The sequence below is a fragment of the Mirounga angustirostris genome, unplaced genomic scaffold (genome assembly GCF_029215605.1).
Source record: "Mirounga angustirostris isolate CCGP_5_RB_7025 unplaced genomic scaffold, mMirAng1.0.hap1 SCAF_2, whole genome shotgun sequence".
Classification (NCBI taxonomy): domain Eukaryota; kingdom Metazoa; phylum Chordata; class Mammalia; order Carnivora; family Phocidae; genus Mirounga; species Mirounga angustirostris.
This window is the reverse complement of record NW_026991710.1, coordinates 55,160,703-55,182,144: the sequence shown is the minus strand read 5'-3', so window position 1 is coordinate 55,182,144 and position 21,442 is coordinate 55,160,703. Positions and strand designations below refer to the sequence as shown.

The 21,442-nt window shown below is 37.1% G+C and overlaps 1 protein-coding gene across 1 annotated transcript; it reads left to right on the top strand.

Annotated features, from left to right (window-relative positions):
- Nucleotides 1-902: 902 nt before the first annotated feature.
- On the top strand, nt 903-15,078 carry LOC123848931 (transmembrane protease serine 11B-like protein). Its single transcript, XM_045881790.1, has 11 exons — nt 903-996; nt 3,173-3,230; nt 5,223-5,338; nt 7,964-8,082; nt 8,181-8,248; nt 10,698-10,858; nt 11,565-11,603; nt 12,126-12,300; nt 13,019-13,278; nt 13,753-13,895; nt 14,917-15,078. Exons 1-11 carry the CDS (start codon nt 903-905, stop codon nt 15,076-15,078), a joined length of 1,395 nt encoding a protein of 464 aa, XP_045737746.1.
- Nucleotides 15,079-21,442: the final 6,364 nt, after the last annotated feature.

Sequence of the window (21,442 nt, the reverse complement as noted above, 5' to 3'; positions counted from 1 at the left end):
TTATTTATTTATATTTTTTAAGGGTTTTATTTATTTATTTGAGGCAGAGAGAGAGAGAAGCACAAGCAGGGGGTGGGGCAGAAGGAGAAGGAGAAGCAGACTCCCCACTGAGCAGGGAATCTGGTGCGGGGCTCCATCCCAGGACCCTGAGATCATGACCTGAGCCAAAGGCAGACGCTTAACTGACTGAGTCACCCAGGCACCCCAATGCCATTTTAAAAAAACACTTTCAGTTTACAAGACATTTTCATTAAAATATAACAAAATAAAGTGAAACTAATTATAAAATATTTAATATTCAGATAACTTTAAAATATAAATGCATGCTTTACACAAATATTTCTCTAAAAATTTGCATCTTTAGTCAATTTTTTAGACCTTTAAGACTTACACACGCACATATGTAATTTGCAATGTCACTATTCATGTAAAAATGTGACTAGAAAGAGCACACTCACTGTGATGGAATATAATAAGAACATTTTTTTGAACTAAAGTAAATAATTAACTGTTGTGCAAATTCTTTATTAGATATGTCATATTATTCATAACCCTGATGTTTTCTTATTGGCTGCATCTCTGATCTATCAGTAAAGGAAAGGATGATCATACACATTTAGTAAGTGGAAAGTAAACAGCACAATTATTTTGTTATTGTTTTGTCTATAAGACAGACATCACTTTTATGCTGGATGGATGTGCTTCTTTTTTTTTTAAATAGGGCCTTCTCCTTCAACATTTTAACACTTGTGTAAAGTCTTCACCTGAAAGATTTCAAAGGATTAATCCACTGTTTCCAAGTACTCCTAGTTACCTAGGAAAGGTTCAAGCCATAATTTAGTGGTTAACTTCACAGGCAGAGGCATTAATCTGCCCAGAAGAGCTTGGAGGGATTTGGAAACATGGTTGACTCTGCAGGTGTTTTTGAGGAGACCTTAGTCAATCTTGTGGTTCCATATGGGTTCCTGAATAATGAATGGCCAAGAGGAAGAACAGGTACACTAGAAGTAGAAGTAAAGACTTCAATGCTATATTTTATCAATTTCAATTGTTCTTGGAGTAGTTTTCTAGGACACAATGGAAAAGGTCTCAGGAGAAAGTGGTGTTTTAGATCCTTGCCAAGGTGGCATTGAGATTTCATGGCCAGAAGTTGTTGTTGTTTTGTTTTTAATTTTTATAGCAAGATACAATTGATATTCTATGTCCTCTTCCAGTAATCCCCCTTATGTGAGTTTTCAGAAGAATTTATAGTGTGGAGTACCAAAAATATTGGCTAAATACTTGAGTGGTTTTTATGTGTGGGAAGTCTGTCATTTTTAAACAGATATTTAATCTGTGTCATGGTGTGTAAGATCTTTAGGTTATCAGTTAAAGGTAGCTGCATCTGAGAGAAGCATCTGAGTTGGTGACAAGCAATAATCGAAATGGAAAAGGAGGCTAGGGAATATAACTATAAAATTCTACAGCATTTTCAAAGGAAGACAAATGAAAATGAGGAAGTTATTTCAGTCTTCTTTCAAACCATAGTGTTTGGATGAATTCTAAGATATCTTATTTGATCATATTTTAATAGATTTAGATTTATTTCTGTTCTTATAAGAACACCAACCCTAAAACAAATTGTAAAGATAAAAGAAAAAAATTTGCCCAAATCTATATGAAGTCCTGTCCTGAGGTAAAAATTTAAAAATAAAACTAGACAAAACAAGAAATGTATAAATATATCCCCAGTTGAGAGACTTCTAGGAAAAGAAAAGTAATCAATGACAATTTATGGGAGACAGAAAAGTAAGGAAAGGGTGTGGAGAAAAGATTAGAGAACCAAGTGGTCAACAAGGTAGTCTTGGTGGAGCTGAATGCCTAGGAGATGAGGTAAGTGCTTACCCATCACTGCAAGGTGGACGAGATTTAAAATTTTATAGTTAAGAAACATGCTGACAATTTAAAGTCTTTTGAGTGATGTTGAATAATGAGACTGTGAAAATCAAGTAAGGCATGAAAAAATTGAGATAAATTAGTTGTAGTTAGAATGGAAACAAATGTTTGCCTCAGAAAGAGAAATATCAATTTTCTACCATATTTTATATAACAAGCACTAAACTTACTAATCCAGTTTCACAGCTTTGGTTGTTCCCTGTTTTTGAATGACATCTAAGTTAAGCCCAACTACGGTGCCTCAGTTAACTACCAGTCTGACATCTCCATTTGTGTATTGGAAATTTAAATGTCTCTTAAATTCCAGATACAAAATATTTATCATTTTTCCCCCAAGTTACCTTTTCTAGACTTCATTTGACTCTCTTTTACTTCTCAAGATAAAATCTTGTGTCATCTTTGACATATCCCTATCCTTTACCAAGATAGTTAATTAACTACCAAGTTCTGACAAATATTCTATTGTAATGTTCTCAAATTCATCACTTTGTTTCTTTTCTCCCTCCTTTAAACTATCATCATGCGGACTGCGGATTCATCTTCCTAAGCACTGCATGTCCTCATGTTAGTCATTTCCACTAGATAAAGTCAAAAACTCTTTTGACTGGCACTGAAGGCTTTCCATAATTTGTATCCCTCTGATCTATTTATCCTTTATAATCTAGTAGTCCTCAATATCCCTTGGCTTCATTTATTCACTACTTCAACAAACACTATCTATAATGTACTAGGCCCCACAATATGGCCTGGGTATAAAGCAACACCAACATCAGCGATAATTAATGACATGGGCCAGACCATAACATGGCCTCGACTAGAGGTGAAAAGACTGCCATGTAAAAGTACAAAATACCCTCAGTATAGATCCATATTAGGGTGAGCCATGGAAGACCTCAACAAAGAGGAAACGACAGAGTTGAGTGATAAAATCTGAGTGGGAGCTCACTGGGTAGACTTGAGGTGGACATTTTAGACAGAAGAACCAGAGTGTGCAAGGACATGGAGGTGTGAAGGAGTTTGGTTGTCCATGGAACTCTGAGTAGTTTGAAATGGCTGGAACATAGATTAGAAGTAGATTGGAGAATGAGATGAGATGATGGCAGGTTGCCTTAAGATAGGGGCACAGTTTATTTACAGAAACATGAGGAAAAAGCAGTGTGTGGGGTACAGATGAGAAGTTCACAAATGTGATGATGGAATTGTAAATATTCTCTTCTGATGCCTTTAATTTTCTCAGTGGACCAGGAAGTAAGGTTATCAGCTAAGATTGAGGATGAGGTAAAAGGTGCTGGAGGGTTGAGGAAAAAAGAAGTATGGAATAGTTTTTGAAGAGAGTGGGAAAAAAAAAATCAACAGAGGATGTATTAAACACACACACAAACACACAAACACAAACTTGTTCTCCTGAAAGCATCAACGCAATCTATTTTTATCTGAGACCTAATACATCCACATACTCCCCTCCAATGCTACTTCTTTTTTTTTAAGATTTTATTTATTTATTTGAGAGAGAACATGCTAGAGAGACAGAGGGAGAGCTTGCTTGGGAGCGGGGGGAGGGACAAAGGGAGAGGGAGAAGCAGACTCTCACTGCAGAGCAGGGATCCCAATGCGGGGCTCCATCCCAGGTCTCTGGGATCATGACCTGAAGGCAGATGGTTCACTGACTGAGCAACCTAGGCACCCCTTCAATGCCACTTCTAATCTGAAAATCTTGGTGATAGGCCTGGCTAGATTAAAGTTTTCCAATTTTGCTGTGAAGATAGCATATAGTTTAGCAAAAATCTGCATCACTAAGAGTGTTAAACTGCAAATTCTCAGACCCTTTCAGGAATTTGAACTCACTAGATCTGAGGTAGGATACCATAATCTGCGTATGTAATAAGCACTCCCAGGTGATTTTGATAAAAGCTGTCCTCCAATCACACTTGGAGGAGCCTCAATATTTAAGACAAAATCTCAACACCTTTGTGTAGCAACAAAGCCCTTGTTGTTGCCTCTGTATGAGGATTTTCCAGGGAAACAGAAACAATAGGATATATCTTTCTTTCTATTTCCTCTTCCTCCTCCCGTCTTTCTTTCTCTCCTTTTCTCTCTCAATGGATAGCTAGCTAGCTAGGCATATAAATATATAGATATATCTATATCTATATAAATATATAGATATAGATATATCCATGGGATCTGTGTATCTAAGATAGAGAGGTTTATTTTAAGGAATTGCTTCATACAATTGTAAGGTTGATAAGGCTGGAAACTCAGGCAGGAGTTCTACTCCCAAGGCAGAATGTTTTTCTTCTCATGAAAAGCTCGGTTTTAGCTCTTAAGTCCTTTAACTGATTGGATGAGGCCCACCCACTTATAGAGGGAAATCTTAAAGTCAACTGATTATAAATGTTTATTATAGCTACAGAATACTTTCACAGCAACATGTGGACTCGTGTTTGACCAAACAACTTGTCACTATAGCCTAGCCAATTGACACTTAAAATTAGTCATTATACTGTCCAGTTTCATCTTTGGCCAATCCATGACACAGTTTGCTGCAAGAAAATTGAATTGCTGGCCATTCTTTGAACACTGCTTGTTATTCCCTCTTCCTAGACTGTCTTCTCATGCCTCTTTATCTGGAAAGTTACCCCAAATTCCTATTTCAATTTAGGCAATACCTATTTGTTGTCTAAATGAAGCATGGTGAAAATACCTAACTTACTGTAGGTTGAACACAGCATGCTTCTCTACAAAAGATTTCTTTGAACTACAGCCATAAATAAACTAGTAAGAAAGATGGACACTGCTCTCACCCAATATAGCACTTCATATTGTGTGTGTTCTTTGTATATAATAAGGACATAATAAATAAAATAGAATCATGATCATACTTCAAAAATTATGATAGGCTTTGGCATAAAGAACTTCTAAGAAATCTCTGTTTTCCTCCCTCCTTCCTCCCCAACCTGGCAAGGTCTTCACTTATTGATACTAACTCTGTCACTGGTGAGAGGGAACTAGACACCATCGTACTCCTGAAAAATAATTTCATAGCATAGACCCAGAGAGGTTCGATTTTAAACTTCTTCCCTTCTTTCTCTTCCTCCCCCTCCTCCTTCCCTTTCTTTCCTTTCTTTTCTTCCTTTCTTCCTTTCCTTTCCTCTCCTCATATACCTTTGACTACTATGATGTCTAAATTGAGCTTCTGGGGGTGAACAAAAGGAAAGAAATAAATATTTAGAATGACTGTGACTTATTTCTGATATAGCTTTTATATTTATATCCTTTACTTGCAGACCAGTCACAATCTCCCGTCCATCTTTGCCACTATGGATGATTGCCCTCATTGTGTTTGGAGTGTTGGCAATCCTGGGAATAACTATTGGTCTCCTGGTTCATTTTCTGGCAGTAGGTTGGTAAAGAATACATTTTTATTTATTTATAAAGAGTACAGTTTGTTGTAAACTTCATTTCCATTTCTACCAAAGACAAAGAGATAATTGCAAACAATAAATTAACTATCTTCCTTTAAAATGGCTATCAATGACCCAAGATCCCAGAAATACACATTTGCCAAGCTCTATTGCAGACATCTTTTGAATATACAAATGTAAAAGAATGTATACAATATAGGGACATGAATGCACAGATAGTTAATTGATAGGCAGAAAAAGTAATCTACCAAGATGGTATTATATGACTTTATAATTAAAATATTAGGATAAGAAAGACAAGAAAATCAGCATATACTTATACTTCTCATTTTTCTCCAGACTTCCCAGTGGTTTGTTAGCAGTATTATTCTTTTTATATTGTCAACATTTATAACACTTCATTCTGGTTTGTAATCATAATTACTAGATGTTTTCTAAAGAATACTATGGGAAGTGAATCTGAGGGGTGGACCACAGGGAGTTTGCAGCTTATATTTTTACTTATCTCAAATATTCTCTTATCCAGTGTGATTTTTTTTTTTAACATCATGAAACACTTATCTTTAGTTTTTAACACAAGAAGCTGGGGTAGCCTTGAGGAAAGCTCCTTAATTTACAGACTCTCTGAATTATGATATAGTGATCTTGATTTCCCTCCCGTGTTCATCCCAACTCACCTCTAGAACGTTGCCTCAGCTGTGAGATTAGAACATATACCCAAAAATGGCACATTAGTATGGTTTCACTTTTATTTTCACTGCTGTCATTCTGCAGGGTCAAAATAGGACTCTATGGAAATACTCCTTGTCTTTTTTCCAGATCCTGAAATCTCATTACTCTAATCATAGAATCATTGAGAACTTTCAGAAAGACCTTCACTTGACTCAAGTTGTGAGGAGATGTATCCCTGATCTGTATCATTCTTCACCCTAGTGTATATTTCACATTTAGGGGAATATTTGCTTCATAGTTTTTAGTCTGGTGTTGTCATTTTCTCTTGTTTCCTTGGAAATGAGCTCTTTACCCTTGTCTTTTGGTCTTTTGAAAAACTTAGAGGAAGGAGAATGTAAAAGAAGTGTTTTTACTCTGTCAAATTTAAATAGAAGTATTCCCATAATTCATGCTTAAGCTCTGTTACTACACTCCAGAACACTCTCTGTACAAAAATAAAAACTGTGTGTGTGTGTGTGTGTGTGTTGTGTGTTAAGTTGTAAGTTTTCTTTACAGAAATAAGTTCTAAGTCATGGAAGTCATAAAACAGTTCTTTCTTTCTGTCCCTTATCTATCTTTCTCAATTCATATTGTCATTTGAACCACTTAGAGAAATGGGAATGTTAATCATAAGGTGCAGGTGTGCCTTATGGATATCTCATCCCCAAGGGGTTGTTTTCATTTCACGAGGTACCAACAGAGCTCACTGACTGATTTCACAGTGACCTCAGCATAGTGAGCCATCTCTGTGGCCATTAGGATTGCTGCATACAATTAAATTAATACTCAATTCCTTGTTCTAGGGTGTAGTTTCTTAGTCTTAAATGTCTTAGACATAAAATGTTTAGTTTATCCACTGGCTCTTAGAAAAGTGCCTCATGCAGTTGTAATAAAAAGTTTGTATATTGTCAATTTATTAGTTTACACTGGGGAATATTCATGGCAGCTTGATTATCACAATAGGTAGAAATATCTAGGAATCTAAATAAAGAACTGAAGGATGCACTGTAAACACTGAATTATAAAAAAGAAAGTTGAATAGTTTCAAGATGTATTTTTTACTACTTATGGTAAAGTCTAATAAACTACCATTGCAAAGTTTGGTCTCTATAGTAAAATATCCATGACCCCCAGACAAACAAACTACAATTAACAATGTTGGTTCACAAACTATTATTCATAAACAAATGATTTCCAGCATTTTCTTTAGAACTTTCTAACTGTTTGTCCTATCGCATAGTCTTCAAAGGCATGATCATATTGCAAAATAGTATTAATATTTATTTAGTGCTTACTATATGCTAGATGCTATATAACAGCTTAATATCTATCACATATTAGGGGTAAGACATATCATATACCAAATGGCTTAGTGTCTATGAAAATTTGGGAAGGAAATATAATGGATTAGGTGTGACTTTGTAGTCAAATCAAATTTGATTCTTGGCTCTTAAGAGTAGCTATATAATATTAGCTAAGTTACTGAATATCTCTGAGACCACATTTCTCCTGAAAAAAAAAAAATGTTATACTTCATATATGTTTTATAAAGTATCTTCCCATGGTACATAATAAATGGTAACTATTTTTAGTCATAGTCTGATGATTATGGGACAAAAATCTCATTTTTGTATATAGTCCTATCTGTCTCAATCTCAAGACATTACTCTTTTTTCTTACCTTTGTCTATATCTATATCTGCTGCATTATGGGTCCAATAAGCACTTTTCACAATGCCCAGGATATCTAATCAACTGTGCCAGAAAGATTCACAGGTTATCAATGTCAAATATGAGCACAATATTTACTAGTTGGTATTACTATGTAATCTATATTTTCATTTGAAATCCATTTCATTTAAATAATTCCTGGATCCTGTTTTTATCTCACAGAAAATACAACCTACTATTACCAAGGTAGCTTTAAAGTGTTGGATATCCCATATAACAGAAATTATCAAAGAGAGACATCACTGGAAAATAACCATCTTAGCAAAATTCTTGAGACCAAGGTAAATTAGGATTTTCCTGTATTTATTTCATTGTTAGTTCTCTGAAATATAAATATATTATTGGAATTTGATGCTTGACTCTATGTTCTCTTTAACAGATGGTTGATGCATTTCAAAGTTCTAGCATTTACAGACAATATATCAATTCTCAAGTCATCACACTGGTGTAAGTAACTAATAATAGCAGTTAGAAAAGAGATCAACCCATTCATACATACATATTTCAAATACCTCTGTAAAAAGAATTTTGAAATATTATAGTCATTAGTCAATAAATTACTAATAAACAGTATCACCCTCAGCTAAATGTCAGAATAATTGTTCAATATAAAACCAAAGCAAAGATTGGGCTATCTAATTTTATTCATTAGATCTATTGAGAATTTATTATTTATTAAATGCCTCATCACTCAAATTTCTTAAGTTTTTATGTCCAGCAAATAGCAGATGATCCCTTTGACCAGTGTTTGATAGTCTAACATTTTAGCAGTAGTGTAAGTACAGACCCTGTTTTCTCATGTCTTTCCGCTTGCAAGTCAGCTAAATACCTTGTGGAACTATTCTAGAGTTCTTACAGGGTAAGAAAGAGCATATCTACACCAAACTTTGATGACAAGGAGGTCCTTCTAGTCCACAAGTGAAATAGGCTATGTGTCCTCTGCATGTGGGCTTAGAGTAGCATGGAATAGCAGGGGAGCCCAAGAACAGGAATTACTCAACCTGAGCCCAGCCTTTGCCACTTAGTAGCTCCAGAGCCTTGGGTGAGTTACTCTAACACTTTGAGTCTGTGCACCTATCCGTGAAATACTAATAATAGCACCCTCATTGCCTCTCTCATAAAACTGGACTCAGGAGATCAAAGAAGATATGTATGGAAAGATTTGCAAATAAACACATTTCCAATGAAGGCAATTTTTGCTTTTACCTTCATCAATGCCACCAGACTATATGCCTGCCCTTCTTCCCCTGCTCCTGGAACTCATGGGCCTCCTGGAATTGCAGAACACATCAAGATCTCAATTGGAATTAACCTTGAGGGTTGATTTGAGTATTATAAAGGGATGGGAGGCTAAAATTGAAGGGCCCAGGTATCTTTCAGAGATCATTGCAACCACCGGAGAGCTTTTGCTTTGTTTTCCCATGCATGTAACTTTAGGTATCTATAGGAAGTGTGGTCCCAAAGGAAGTGATGGAGAGGCTGCAGGACAGAGGTTTTCATTTTGGTACTCCCTCCTGTGATAATCAAACCTGTGTGTGTTGGGTGCTTCCTACTGATTTATATGCCAAAATGATAGTCATCTGTCAGGAAGAGCCAAAGCATAATAGTGCCACTTCAGACACTAGCCTCAAAGCTGCTTGACAATTCCTACATGTCCATTGGTCAACCTTGCTCACCCCTTTCTGAATTCCAAACCAATTTTTCCTGGACACCACAGTCAGGTTCATCTTCCTCAAGTATGGTTTTATTCAACAACTTCTCTTTACTGCTACCCCTTGACTAGCATTAAAAGCCCTCCTCCATCTGCATCCCATCTCCTAGACATTGTTGTCTCTGTGACTGGGCATAAAGAGACAGTACAGTATAAAAATCCTGGGTTATAGAGTCAATTGTACTGAATCTGGTCTGAGTTTAGTAGCTGTGTAATCTTAAGCATATTAGGGAACCTCTCAGAGCTTCCATTTTTCCCTACCTATAAAATAAAGATAATGACACCTATGTTGCAGGGTTGTTATGAAGTCTAAGTGTGATAATAAATCACAGAAGATGCCCAGTAAATGCTAACTAATTATTGCTGTCCAGTTATTCTGGTAGTACTCTCTTCCTCTCCTCTGCCTGATGAAATTTTCTGTTTCATAATGAAGTAGTGATAACAATACTCTAAGGTCCAGTAGTATATGTCACTTCTTCCATGAAAATTTCTCTGATTCTTTAAGTAAAAAATGACTTACCCTTCTAGCTGCAGATAAGATAAAATAAATATCAACGCTTCTGCCTAATTTATTATAGTAATTTGTATACATGTCTTATCTCCTAGAAATCTGTAAATTCCTGCAGGGTAGGAACCATGTGTTAGTCATCCTTGCCTCACCAGTAGCACCTACTCCAGGCACTTGTCTATAGCATTTGCTCAATAAATGATTGGTGAATACATGAATGTGAGCCCAGTTCTTACGTGGTACTTCTTTTAAAAAAAAAAAAATTATTATTTATTTATTTCTTTTAGAGACAGAGAGAGCGAGCATGAGTGGAAGGGGCAGAGGGAGAGAGAGGGAGAATCCCAAGCAAACTCCACACTAAGCACAGAGCCTGACGCAGGGCTTAATCCCTCTTATCTGGTATTTCTACCCTGTGCTTCAGGCCTTTCCTATTTTTCAGATTTATAGAACTATTTGTCCTCTAAGATGAATACTCTAGCTGCATGCTTACTGTCACCAAATAAATGTAGGCAGATGGATGATCCTGTGATTAAACAAAAGTGAAGTTACTACACAAACCCATAAAAAGTCAGAAGAAATAAAAATATGAAAGATCAGGGAATGAGGAAGTAAATGCTATTTTTTAGCAGTGTATGAAATATGTTTATCTCGTTGAAACATATTTATCTTGTTTCCAGTCCTCATAACAACAGTGTCACTGCACATATATGGCTAGTATTCAAGGCTCCCAGATCAATGAAGGAAAACACAAGAAGAAGAATTGAAAGCATCTTACATCAGATGCTGAGGAACCATGCAGGCTCTCTGACTACAGATCCTAATTCTCTTAGACTCATGGGTAAGCTTATGTTTTAAATAGGAGCAGTGTTACTCTTATCTTTTTATGTCTAACATATATCACAAGTACCATGCACAAAGCTGATATTCAATTTTTTAAATGAATATGTCATTATTTTATATCAGAGTAATAATTTGTGTTCTTTACTATTGAGAACATAATAATCAAATCATAATAATGCCATAACTGAAAGCAGTTCTGGGGGGAAAACTGCTTCTCAGTATAAAGCAAAGAGTAAAACTTTGAACAGTCCTTAAAAGTAATGGTGTGTACTGTATATTTTTTCATGATCTCCTATAACATTGAAAAATAGCATACAATCTGCCCTTATAAGACAGATCACTTTTTAAAAAGTTATTTTTGTGGACTGACAGGAATCACATTCACTTGGAGTTCTTCCTGTTCTTCTGAGAAAAGATACTGGCAACCATCCACCTTAGATGATATAGAATACAGTTCCAATTAAATACAAAAGAAGTCTCCCATGTGGAACTATGAAGGTGGTATTTCCATATCATACACTCACATATGATAAAAGAACAATTCAAATAAACCAATATTCTCTCCTTTCTACTGACATTTTATCCTGAGATTCAAAATTATTTCTGGACCTTCCAGCTCTGCTGAATCTAGCATCTTACTTCATTGGCCCCAGGGTATTAGGTGCTAGGTGTTATATTTACCATGAGCTTTTGTTCTATTTCAGAAATCAATAAGGTTCATGCTGAAAAGATTATCAACAACCGTAAGTTCAGATACTTCTTAATTAAACGTGTGAGATGATCTAAGACATAACAGTCAAGATTTGTTACTGTTAGCTAGGCACAATTCTAATTAGATGCTTTACATACAAATCATTTAATACTCACAACGATCCTAAAGACAGATGTTATTATTATCATCCCATTTGAGAGATGGGGAAACTGAAGCACAAAGAAGTGAAATAATCTGCCCAAGTTCATCCAGTTTGTGAATGGTATGGTCAGAATTCAAACCAGGGTTGCAGAGCCCATGGACTTAACTGTGACTTTATCTGCCTCCCACAGTTCTCATATTCTCCAAATGTTGAAGAATCTTGGAGATACTATGCTGGGTATAGAGGTGATCCAGGGGCTGCTAGTGATTCCCGTGCAAATTACAACCTAGCCCCTTCAGTGCGAGATATTGTCAGATAGAGCTACACAAGAATAACTCAGCTCACTCTCTGCTTTATAATCAAACAAATGTTATCTTCCTACTCTCAATGGAACAAAACTGACTCTGACAGGCTGTGGGACACGAGCAAGGATGTCAGCTACGTATGATAGAATCAGGGGGGGTTCCAATGCTCAGAAAGGAGAATGGCCGTGGCAAGCAACTCTCAAAAAGAATGGCCAACACCGCTGCGGGGCATCTTTGATCAGTGAAAGATACCTGGTGACTGCAGCTCACTGCTTTCAAAAGTAAGTTCATCATGTTGCCCAAGGCTAGGGAGACCAAAGACCTTGGAGTTCCCCGCTTCATTATCAGTAGCACTCTCATCTCAAGGGTCCGGGTTCGGAAGACAAATTATATAGAAAGTCAATCTAAGATTTTCCTGCATTACCTATAAGAATGCAAAGAGTCATTCATTCTTGATACTATATTTTTTTCTCACATGATTCTTATCTCTTATCACTTTATACTCCAGACATCCCTAACTACTCATAGTTGCTAAAACACATCATCCTGTTTCATACCCCTCTCCCCCACTGCATATGCCTGTCCCCCTCTCCTTATCTTTTAGGCAACTATGACTCAGCTCTATAGTCTTACCCAAAATGCTACTTTCCCTAAGAAATCTCATCCCTAGAGCATGCAGATTTAAGTCTACCTGTTTTGTTGTCCCATTAATTATATACAAAGCACTTAAGCAATTATAACTATCTGTGTTTATGTCCATCTTTCATTAGATTTAAGTTTCTTGAAGGTGTAGCTATTAATTTTTATTTCTATATTCCCATTACTTTACATAGTATATGGTTTAGGGACTCAAGATTTTTTTAAATGAATTTAAAAAATCAGACTATCACTGCTAATGAGCTATACAGCAAAGGAATATTAATGTCATGAAAAGAGTACAGTAGATGCAGGCTGCATTTCTATTATTTTAAAATAAATACATAATTTTTGCTTCTTTAGGACAAACAATCCAAAAAACTATACTGTCAGCTTTGGCACCAGAGTAAATCCCCCTTATATGCAACGTTATGTTCAACAAATTATTGTTCATGAAGACTACATCCAGGGTGAACATCATGATGATATTGCAGTTATACAGCTCACTGAAAAAGTCTTATTTCAGAATGATGTACATCGAGTTTGTCTTCCTGAAGCCACGCAGGTTTTTCCACCAGGTGAAGGAGTTGTTGTTACAGGATGGGGAGCATTTTCATATAATGGTAAGTTCAGTGAAGGCTTAACATAGTGTTTGAGTACAAAAGCAGAAAAAATGGTGACCAAGGTACAGAGTCAAAGGCATCATTTACTTCAGGATGCCTAGTTCTCACAGGCAATGTCTCAGGAAATGATGCATATGGAGTATGGCTTTGCAAATTGCCTTGGTTTGGAATGTTCTGTGGAGACCAACTAACTGGTTGTAGAAACTCCCCGACCTGGAGTAACTAATTGAGCAAGTTCTGGTTCAAAGATACAAGAAGAGAGATAAGGATATAGAAAGGCAGCATTTAAAAGATTTCAAATTATTCTTTGAAGATTTCTGTTTCATTGATTTGGGTGAGGGAACTGAGTGGGTTTTTTAATCTTAAAAATAGTCAAGAGTCAAATGTAAGTTTTAAGCACAGAGGACAAAACAAGTTTTCCATCCTGCTCTATTTCAGAGCAGCTCTTTTACTGGTAATGTTTACTTCCTTTAGGTAAATACCCAGAGGTACTTCAGAAGGCACCTGTGAAGATTATTGACACAAACACTTGTAACGCTAGGGAAGGATATGATGGTTTGGTATCAGATACGATGCTGTGTGCTGGGTACTTGGAAGGAAGTATAGATGCCTGCCAGGTAAGTCTGGACACTAATCATATTGACCACAAAGTGTACAAAAAACTGCTGTTATTTTATGAAAATCATCAATATGGAGACAATCCTATGCTTCAGTTAATTTGCACTTTGACAATTCTGTTAAACTCCCTCCAACTTTGGTGCTAAAGTAATTTTCCGCTACATGCAACATATGTTTATAAGTATTTAACAAACACATAAGTTGGACTTACTCTGAGCCAAGCACCTGACTGAAGTCTTTTACAAACAATTCATTTAATCCTCATCACAGCCTTGTGATGTATATACTATCGTTATCATTCTACAGATGAGAAAACTGAGTCAGAGGAAGGTAAAGTGATTTGCACAAGAGCACACAGCTAGTGAGTGGAAGACCTGGCACACAAACCAAGGTAGTCTAGGCTCACAATCCATAGTCTTAACCGTATTTCAAGAAAGGATGAGTCTCAGAGAATTTCCAACTACTTCCAGCCCATTTCTCTTACCTTCTTAGCCTCCTCATGACTAGGGTTCTAGTTACTTTTCTCAGATATGAAGCCCTGTTCTCCAAGTACATCTATAATATTTGTCTCCCAAAAGCTTTCTCATAGAACTAGACCTTATAGGGCGCCTGGGTGGCTCAGTTGGTTAAGCGACTGCCTTCGGCTCAGGTCATGATCCTGGAGTCCCAGGATCGAGCCCCGCATCAGGCTCCCTGCTCTGCAGGGAGTCTGCTCCTCCCTCTGACCCTCCCCCCTCTCATGTGCTCTCTCTCTCAAATTAAAAAAAAAAAAAAAAAAAAAAAAAGAACTAGACCTTATAACTTAGCAGTTCATGCCTTCAAGGTTCAAGTCAACACCAAAGAGCCCCAGAGAATATATTCCAGCCAAAGGTGGTGTTAAGGGTGATGCAGGGATTTACACCATACATTTTCCCTATGGTCTGTATGAAGCATGAATCACAAACTTCATCTGGGCTTATCACTTAGTAAAGTATCTGAAAGTTAATTCTCATAATGATTAATATTCTTTGTTTTATTCAGGGTGACTCTGGAGGACCACTAGTTCATCCCAATTCTCGAAATATTTGGTACCTTGTTGGAACAGTGAGCTGGGGAGAAAAATGTGGTGAAGTCAATAAGCCAGGTGTCTATATGCGAGTGACTGCCTACCGCAACTGGATTGCCTCTAAGACTGGTATTTAAGAGAAAAGCATCTTGTAACAACTATCTGAAGTCATTTTTGCCTAAGGTTACTCCCAGCCTTATCTAGCATGCATTTTAAATTAGTGTGTACAATGGCTGTTTTGAAAGAATTGTGGTCCTGAGGAAATATTTATGAACTTTAATTTCACAAAACAACAAATCTCATGTTTAGTCAAGAAGGCCTAAGCAAAGAAAACACTCCTATCAAAAAAGGACCATTACTATTTCTCTATTGTGTGAGCCCACATCATGGTTGTCTTACCATAGCATAAAACTCTTGGTTTTAGTCACTCAGACTTTCTGGAATTATGAAAGTATGTCCTTTTCCATTGCAAGTTATGTGGCAGAGCTGTGAGAGACTGGAACCAACACTTTCTGAGGGTTGGATTGGAACATGCTCTATCTGCCTTCATTCATAGCATTTGAGGAAAGGGTATGGTTGTAAACTGACTCTGGCCAGAAGTAGGCACTGAATTAGAGTCTCTTATTGTATGGGGATCTTGATCAACTCTTGAAATCACTGTGAAACAATTTCACCATCAGCAAAACTCAGCAAAAAACATTTTAGACCTACAGAAACCAGGTACACTAATTCTTCAGTGTTGATACAGGTTTTTGTGGAAATTCTTCATTTGTAACACATACAAAAAGGAGTAGCTATGAACCATGAAAATGTATAATGTATTTTAATTAAAACAAATTTGAAAGCAGACTGTCTTTGTACAATAACAAATTTCTTTCTTTTTGTGTGTGTGGTTTTCTTGTTTTATTTATTTATTTATTTTTTCTTAATGGTCTTTTGCAGGTAGCTTTTTCTTTTTTTCTGTTGTTTCCTCTTGGTCCATGGGTTGGGTGAAGGCTATAACGTAGTTAAAAAGCTACCTTCAGGCTGGAGGGAGAGGCTCAGGCACACCAACAGGGATGCAGTGGATGGGTCCCTCATAACTAGATGCAGAAGGCTCCCAGTCAGGCATGAGGCCAGCCCAGCCAGGGTTGAGGCCTGCCAGCCTGAGAAGTTTGGTCAGGTGGTTGCTCATCTTTTGAATGAGGAGTAGCAAGGCAAAGGCAGCTGTTTTATATAAAATTTTATTGACTATTTTAAAAAAAAATCAAGTACTGCCAATTAGCATCATGTCCACTCATACACTAATTAAAACAGATAATTTGTGGATTTTTTTAAGTGATAGAGTAATGTAGCTAGTCTACTATGTTAACTTTGCCAAGTCCATATCCTGGATCCCAGATTACATATCAGTGGTTCTCAAATTTTGAGCTCTTAGGATCCCTTAACATTCTTCAAAATTACTGAGACCCTCAAAGAGTGTTTCTATGTAGCCTGTACCTAGGCATACTTATCATACTAAGCACTAAACTGAAAATTGTTTAAAATATTTAATCCACTAAAAGTAACAGTATTAAACTCAATACATGTTACATAAATCACAGAATTTTTATTAAAAAATATGGATATTTGCCAATGGAAAAAATGAGAAATATGGCATTATTTTAAAATATCTGGCTTAATAGAAGATGGTTGGTTTCTCATCTCTGCTTCTTCATTCAGTCTGTTGTTTTGGTTGAAGTATATGAAAAAATCTAGCATTACCCGGGTACGTAGTTGAGAAAGGGAAGAGAATGTTAATAGTGTTTTCAGATATTTGTAGATGTTCTCCTATGAAAATACACCCAAACTTAACAAGTGGTAGTTTCTTCCATGTGGACTTTTAGTCAGATTGATGAGAGAACAGAAGGCAAGCTGAGGACAAGGCAGAAGCTGACAACCCACAGCCCCCCCCCCCCCCCCCCCCCCCCCCCCCCCCCCCCCCCCCCGCCATGGGATATATGTGACATTCCTCAGGCACTCCTGGCTACCCTAAAGCTAAGGAAAGGAAAAACAAATAGTTGACTTATAGAGGTCACAATCCTGCAAGACATGAGTCTCCCTCAGTTTACAAATTAGCAATCTACAAGAACAAAGCATTTCTATCAATAACCTGGCTTCCAGAAGGAAATGTAGATACAATTAAATGTCCTTACAACCTTCAGCCCATTGACAGATACTTGAAGAGGGCAGAGTGTAATGTTCCTCCAGGAAGTTCCCAAGTATCTTAATGTTAATACCTCGCTACAGGGAAAAACAACCTTAACTTGACAATGGCAAGGCCTCCGGTATCTTGCAGGTCCTTTTTAGCATATGAAAGTTCTTTTGAAAACCTCCCTTTTTCCTTTCTCCCCCAACCCCATAGTATATAATCAGCCACACCTCATACCCCGTGCAGCCCCTTTCTGCCCACAGGTCCTTTCCCTGTGCTTTAATAAAACCATCTTTTTGTACCAAAGACACCTCAAGAATTCTCTTTTGGCCGTCGGCTCCGGACCCCAGCCCACCAAACATCACCTAATTCCAAAACCATATCAAGATCAATGAACTTTTTATGCTCTGTTATATTAAAAACCATTAGTATGTCTTGAATTTTCAATGTATCTTTTATCTGTGCATGATTTTTTAACAGTATTTATTGGTCATTTTGAGTTATGCAGATGTTCCAAATGTTGACACATAATTAATTAACATAAAAATAATTAGTAATAATTCATTAATATCAGAACTGATCCCATCATAAAGTCATTAAGTATCAAGGGGCACATATAAATTCATCAAAATTTACTTTTCATGCTAAATGGTAAATTTTAACATTAGCAACAAATACTATCAGTTGTTTTCCTTAGGACAAGTTTCCTTTACTTATTTTCAAGCTAATGTTTGCCAAATACTGATTTTAATAACCAAGTTTTGTCAGTCATTCTTTTCAAATAAAATGCTGCTCCATGACCAAAGTGGTGAGTTCAGCATGTGAGTCATGCAATTGTTCAAGGCCTTTATTCAAGACAGCCATTTTAATTCAATATGCAGCAAAAGTGCTTATGCATACTTCTCATTTGGTCATTCAAAATATTACAAAGACATACTCAGCCTCAAGATTTTATAATTTTTAATATTTCATCCAGGAAATTCTTTTTTTTTTTTTTTTAAGATTTTATTTATTTATTTGACAGAGAGAGACACAGCAAGAGAAGGAACACAAGCATGGGGAGTGGGAGAGGGAGAAGCAGGTTCCCCGCCGAGCAGGGAGCCCGATGCGGGGCTCGATCCCAGGACCCTGGAATCATGACCTGAGCCGAAGGCAGACGCTTAATGACTGAGCCACCCAGGTGCGCTCATCCAGGGAATTCTTTAATGAAGTTAGATTCTTTCCCCCCAGTGAATGTGTGGCAGTGAAGAATATGATGACAGGATGACTCCTGGTAGGGTCTGATGCCAGAACCTTGATTTACTAAGGTGCCAGAAGTTTTACCCACTATTGATCTTGCACCACTGGTTTGATTTCACAGACCTCTTGAAAGAGTCTCAGAGACCCGCCGGGGTATGCAGGCCAAACTTGAAACCACTAAGCTATGTTAATTTTTCTAAAGAGAAGTATCTATAACAACCACAAAATAATTTCGTCCATCCATAAATAACCAGGAGTCATTCATCCATACATATGCACAAAAGAAGCATGTTGAAGAGGCAACGAACCCAGGAAGAGGGATGGGGGCAGACAAAGCTGAGATAAGCCCTATAAGATGAACAAGAAGAAACCAAAAAAAGACTTCTTGGTGAAGGGGTGAGGTACTGGGTAGGGCATCCAAAGCAGAGGAAACACACTGTCAAACACCATGACTGAACACAGCATCATTTATTAGGTTAGGCTAGATTATATTGTTGTAACACACACCTAAATCTCCATAGCTTAATGTGTCACAATTTATTTCTCACTCAGACTATTGCCAGTAGGATGACTCATCAAGGCAGCTGTATCAACAATTCAAGGCTGCTTTTATCTGTGGCTATGCTATGTGAACATGTAGCCTCCACAATCTCCATGGCCGAGAAAGAGAAAGCTGCTAATAGATCTACTAACAGAGCTGAAAATATATCCACTGATGGTCTTAGACCATTAGACAGAACTTCTCTAATGACCCCTTAAACTTTAAGGGGGCTGAGAAATGGGAGAGAGCACTTGGATATTTGGAGAGGCATAAATTAAATTGGCCTAACCTAGTTCCCGTAAAACAGACCCTTACTAGTACAAAGAATAGATAGTTTCTATAGATAAACAGTAAAGTGCTCTGTTAGTCAACCCAAATGATAACTAGTAGGCAGATTCACACAGAAGTTTTCAGGTCAAAAAGGAGTAGATATAGAGCTGGAGGGCTTAGACAGTAAGCAAGAGATTCTTTACGGTATAGTGATCAAAAGTTCAGTCTGGTATTGGAGAGCTAAATTTTTTCCTTAAGAGGGTAGAAGAGGGAAAAGAAAACAGGTATATGCATTTGCTTTCCACAGATGTGTTCATAAAATTTGTGTTAATGCAATTTTTATAAGTTGAATTACACTTTAAATTCTCTAAAATAACCTGGTATTTAAATAAATATATTATTTTGAATTATTTTTCTATATAGGATATATATGTATATATGTATATTTGCTTAAGTAACAATGAGCTTCCAATTTTTACCTCTGAAATCTGGGTTTATTAGAAAAGAACACCTACGTTCTATCACTTCTCCCAGCAGAGGGCACTATAACCCAAGTATCAAGTTTCTCATAGTTTCCATAAATGTCAAGCTTTCATAGTTACTTGACAACTTTCATAAATGGGCAAAGACTAATCCCATGAGGAGGCAGGGGAAGACAAAGTAAAAACTTCCCTTCCAGTCCTTTTTTTTCCTGGTAAACAAAAAATATAAATTGAGATGATTTGTGCATGTTCTTACCAATTTGTACCAAGTTTCAAATAAGTGGAGACAGCTAACAGCCCAGAGAGCACAGTTTCCATAAGGGTGCCACCTCATCTAGGAGGGGTTAAATATGGTTTGGGGAAGAGCATAGATTCAGTTCCATTTTAAAGGAAGGTGTCAAGAACATTCTTGCAAATGACAATATCAAGTTTCATGATAAATAAAGATGTACACACTGACTAATGGATTCTGTTCTAAAAACCACATGACCTAGTGGCGGGAAAGTGTAAATACACAGCAAATTCAAATACATGATGGCAGTAATAATTGCCAGGTTTAGACATGGAAACGGTTTCAAATCTCCAGTTGTCTCTTTGACCACTCCAAACAATTCAAAATAAACTTAACATCAGTACACTTCATCATCTGACTCACACATGTGTTCCCCTTCCATTATTTTTATTTTTATTTTTTTTTAAGATTTTATTTATTTATTTGAGAGAGAGAGAGAGAGCACAAGAGGGGGGAGCGGGACAGGGAGAAGCAGGCTCCCTGCCAAGCAGGGAGCCCGATGCGGGACTCGATCCAGGGACTCCAGGATCATGACCTGAGCCGAAGGCAGTCGCTTAACCAACTGAGCCACCCAGGCGCCCCCCCTTCCATTATTTAATGGCATTACTGTTCTCGTATATTACGCCAAATTCACCAAGTTTAAAGCCAAACAACACACCTAGCATGGTAGAGGCACACTGGAGTAGTAGTTTAAAGCACCTACACTGGAATCATTAGACCTGTGTTGGAATTCTGTCCCTGCCGCTGCCCAGCTGTATGAACTTTGCCAAATTTCTTAAATTCCCCAGGCCCTCATGTCTTTGTCTACAGAGTAGAAATGATAATAGTTACTATCAAGGCTTGTACATAATGTAATGAATATAAGGCATTTAACACAGCGTCTAGCATATAGTAATCCACCCCCTCACCCCAAAGAGTGGTGATTTATTGTTACAGAAGCTAGGCCTTGGTGGGAGGGGAGAATTTGGATAGGCACAGGGGGTGGGAAAGGGCTGGCTTTCAGGTGAGGGGAATATTGAACTTGAACAAAGCAATGAACGTGACACCTTTGAATGCACTAGAAAAAGAATGCATATTCAGAAGGAGAAGAATAAGTTTGGGCATATGGGATTGATCTAGAGGAGTGGTACCCATCTCTGGAGGCCTAAGTGAGGGAGTAAGATGTGCAGTCATCATATGGAATCCTCAAATCCGTTAGTGCTCCAAACAGTGCTCTTAAACTAACTATATATATTACATACCACTTTCAAATATGTACGGATGCTGTTGAAATTTATAAAATACAAATTTATTGAAAGTAGTCATTAAATTAATAAGTACTTAAAAGTTTATCCAAGAATACCATTATTCAGGTCTCAACTTAAATCTTACATCCGCAGACAGGCTTTTCCTTGTTCTGCTACTTAAAGTAGTGCCCATGCCTTCTTATAGTCCTTAGTCTGCTTTAACTTGCTTCATAGCACCTGGAGTTATATTATGTAAATACATAATTTGTTTACTCTGTCTT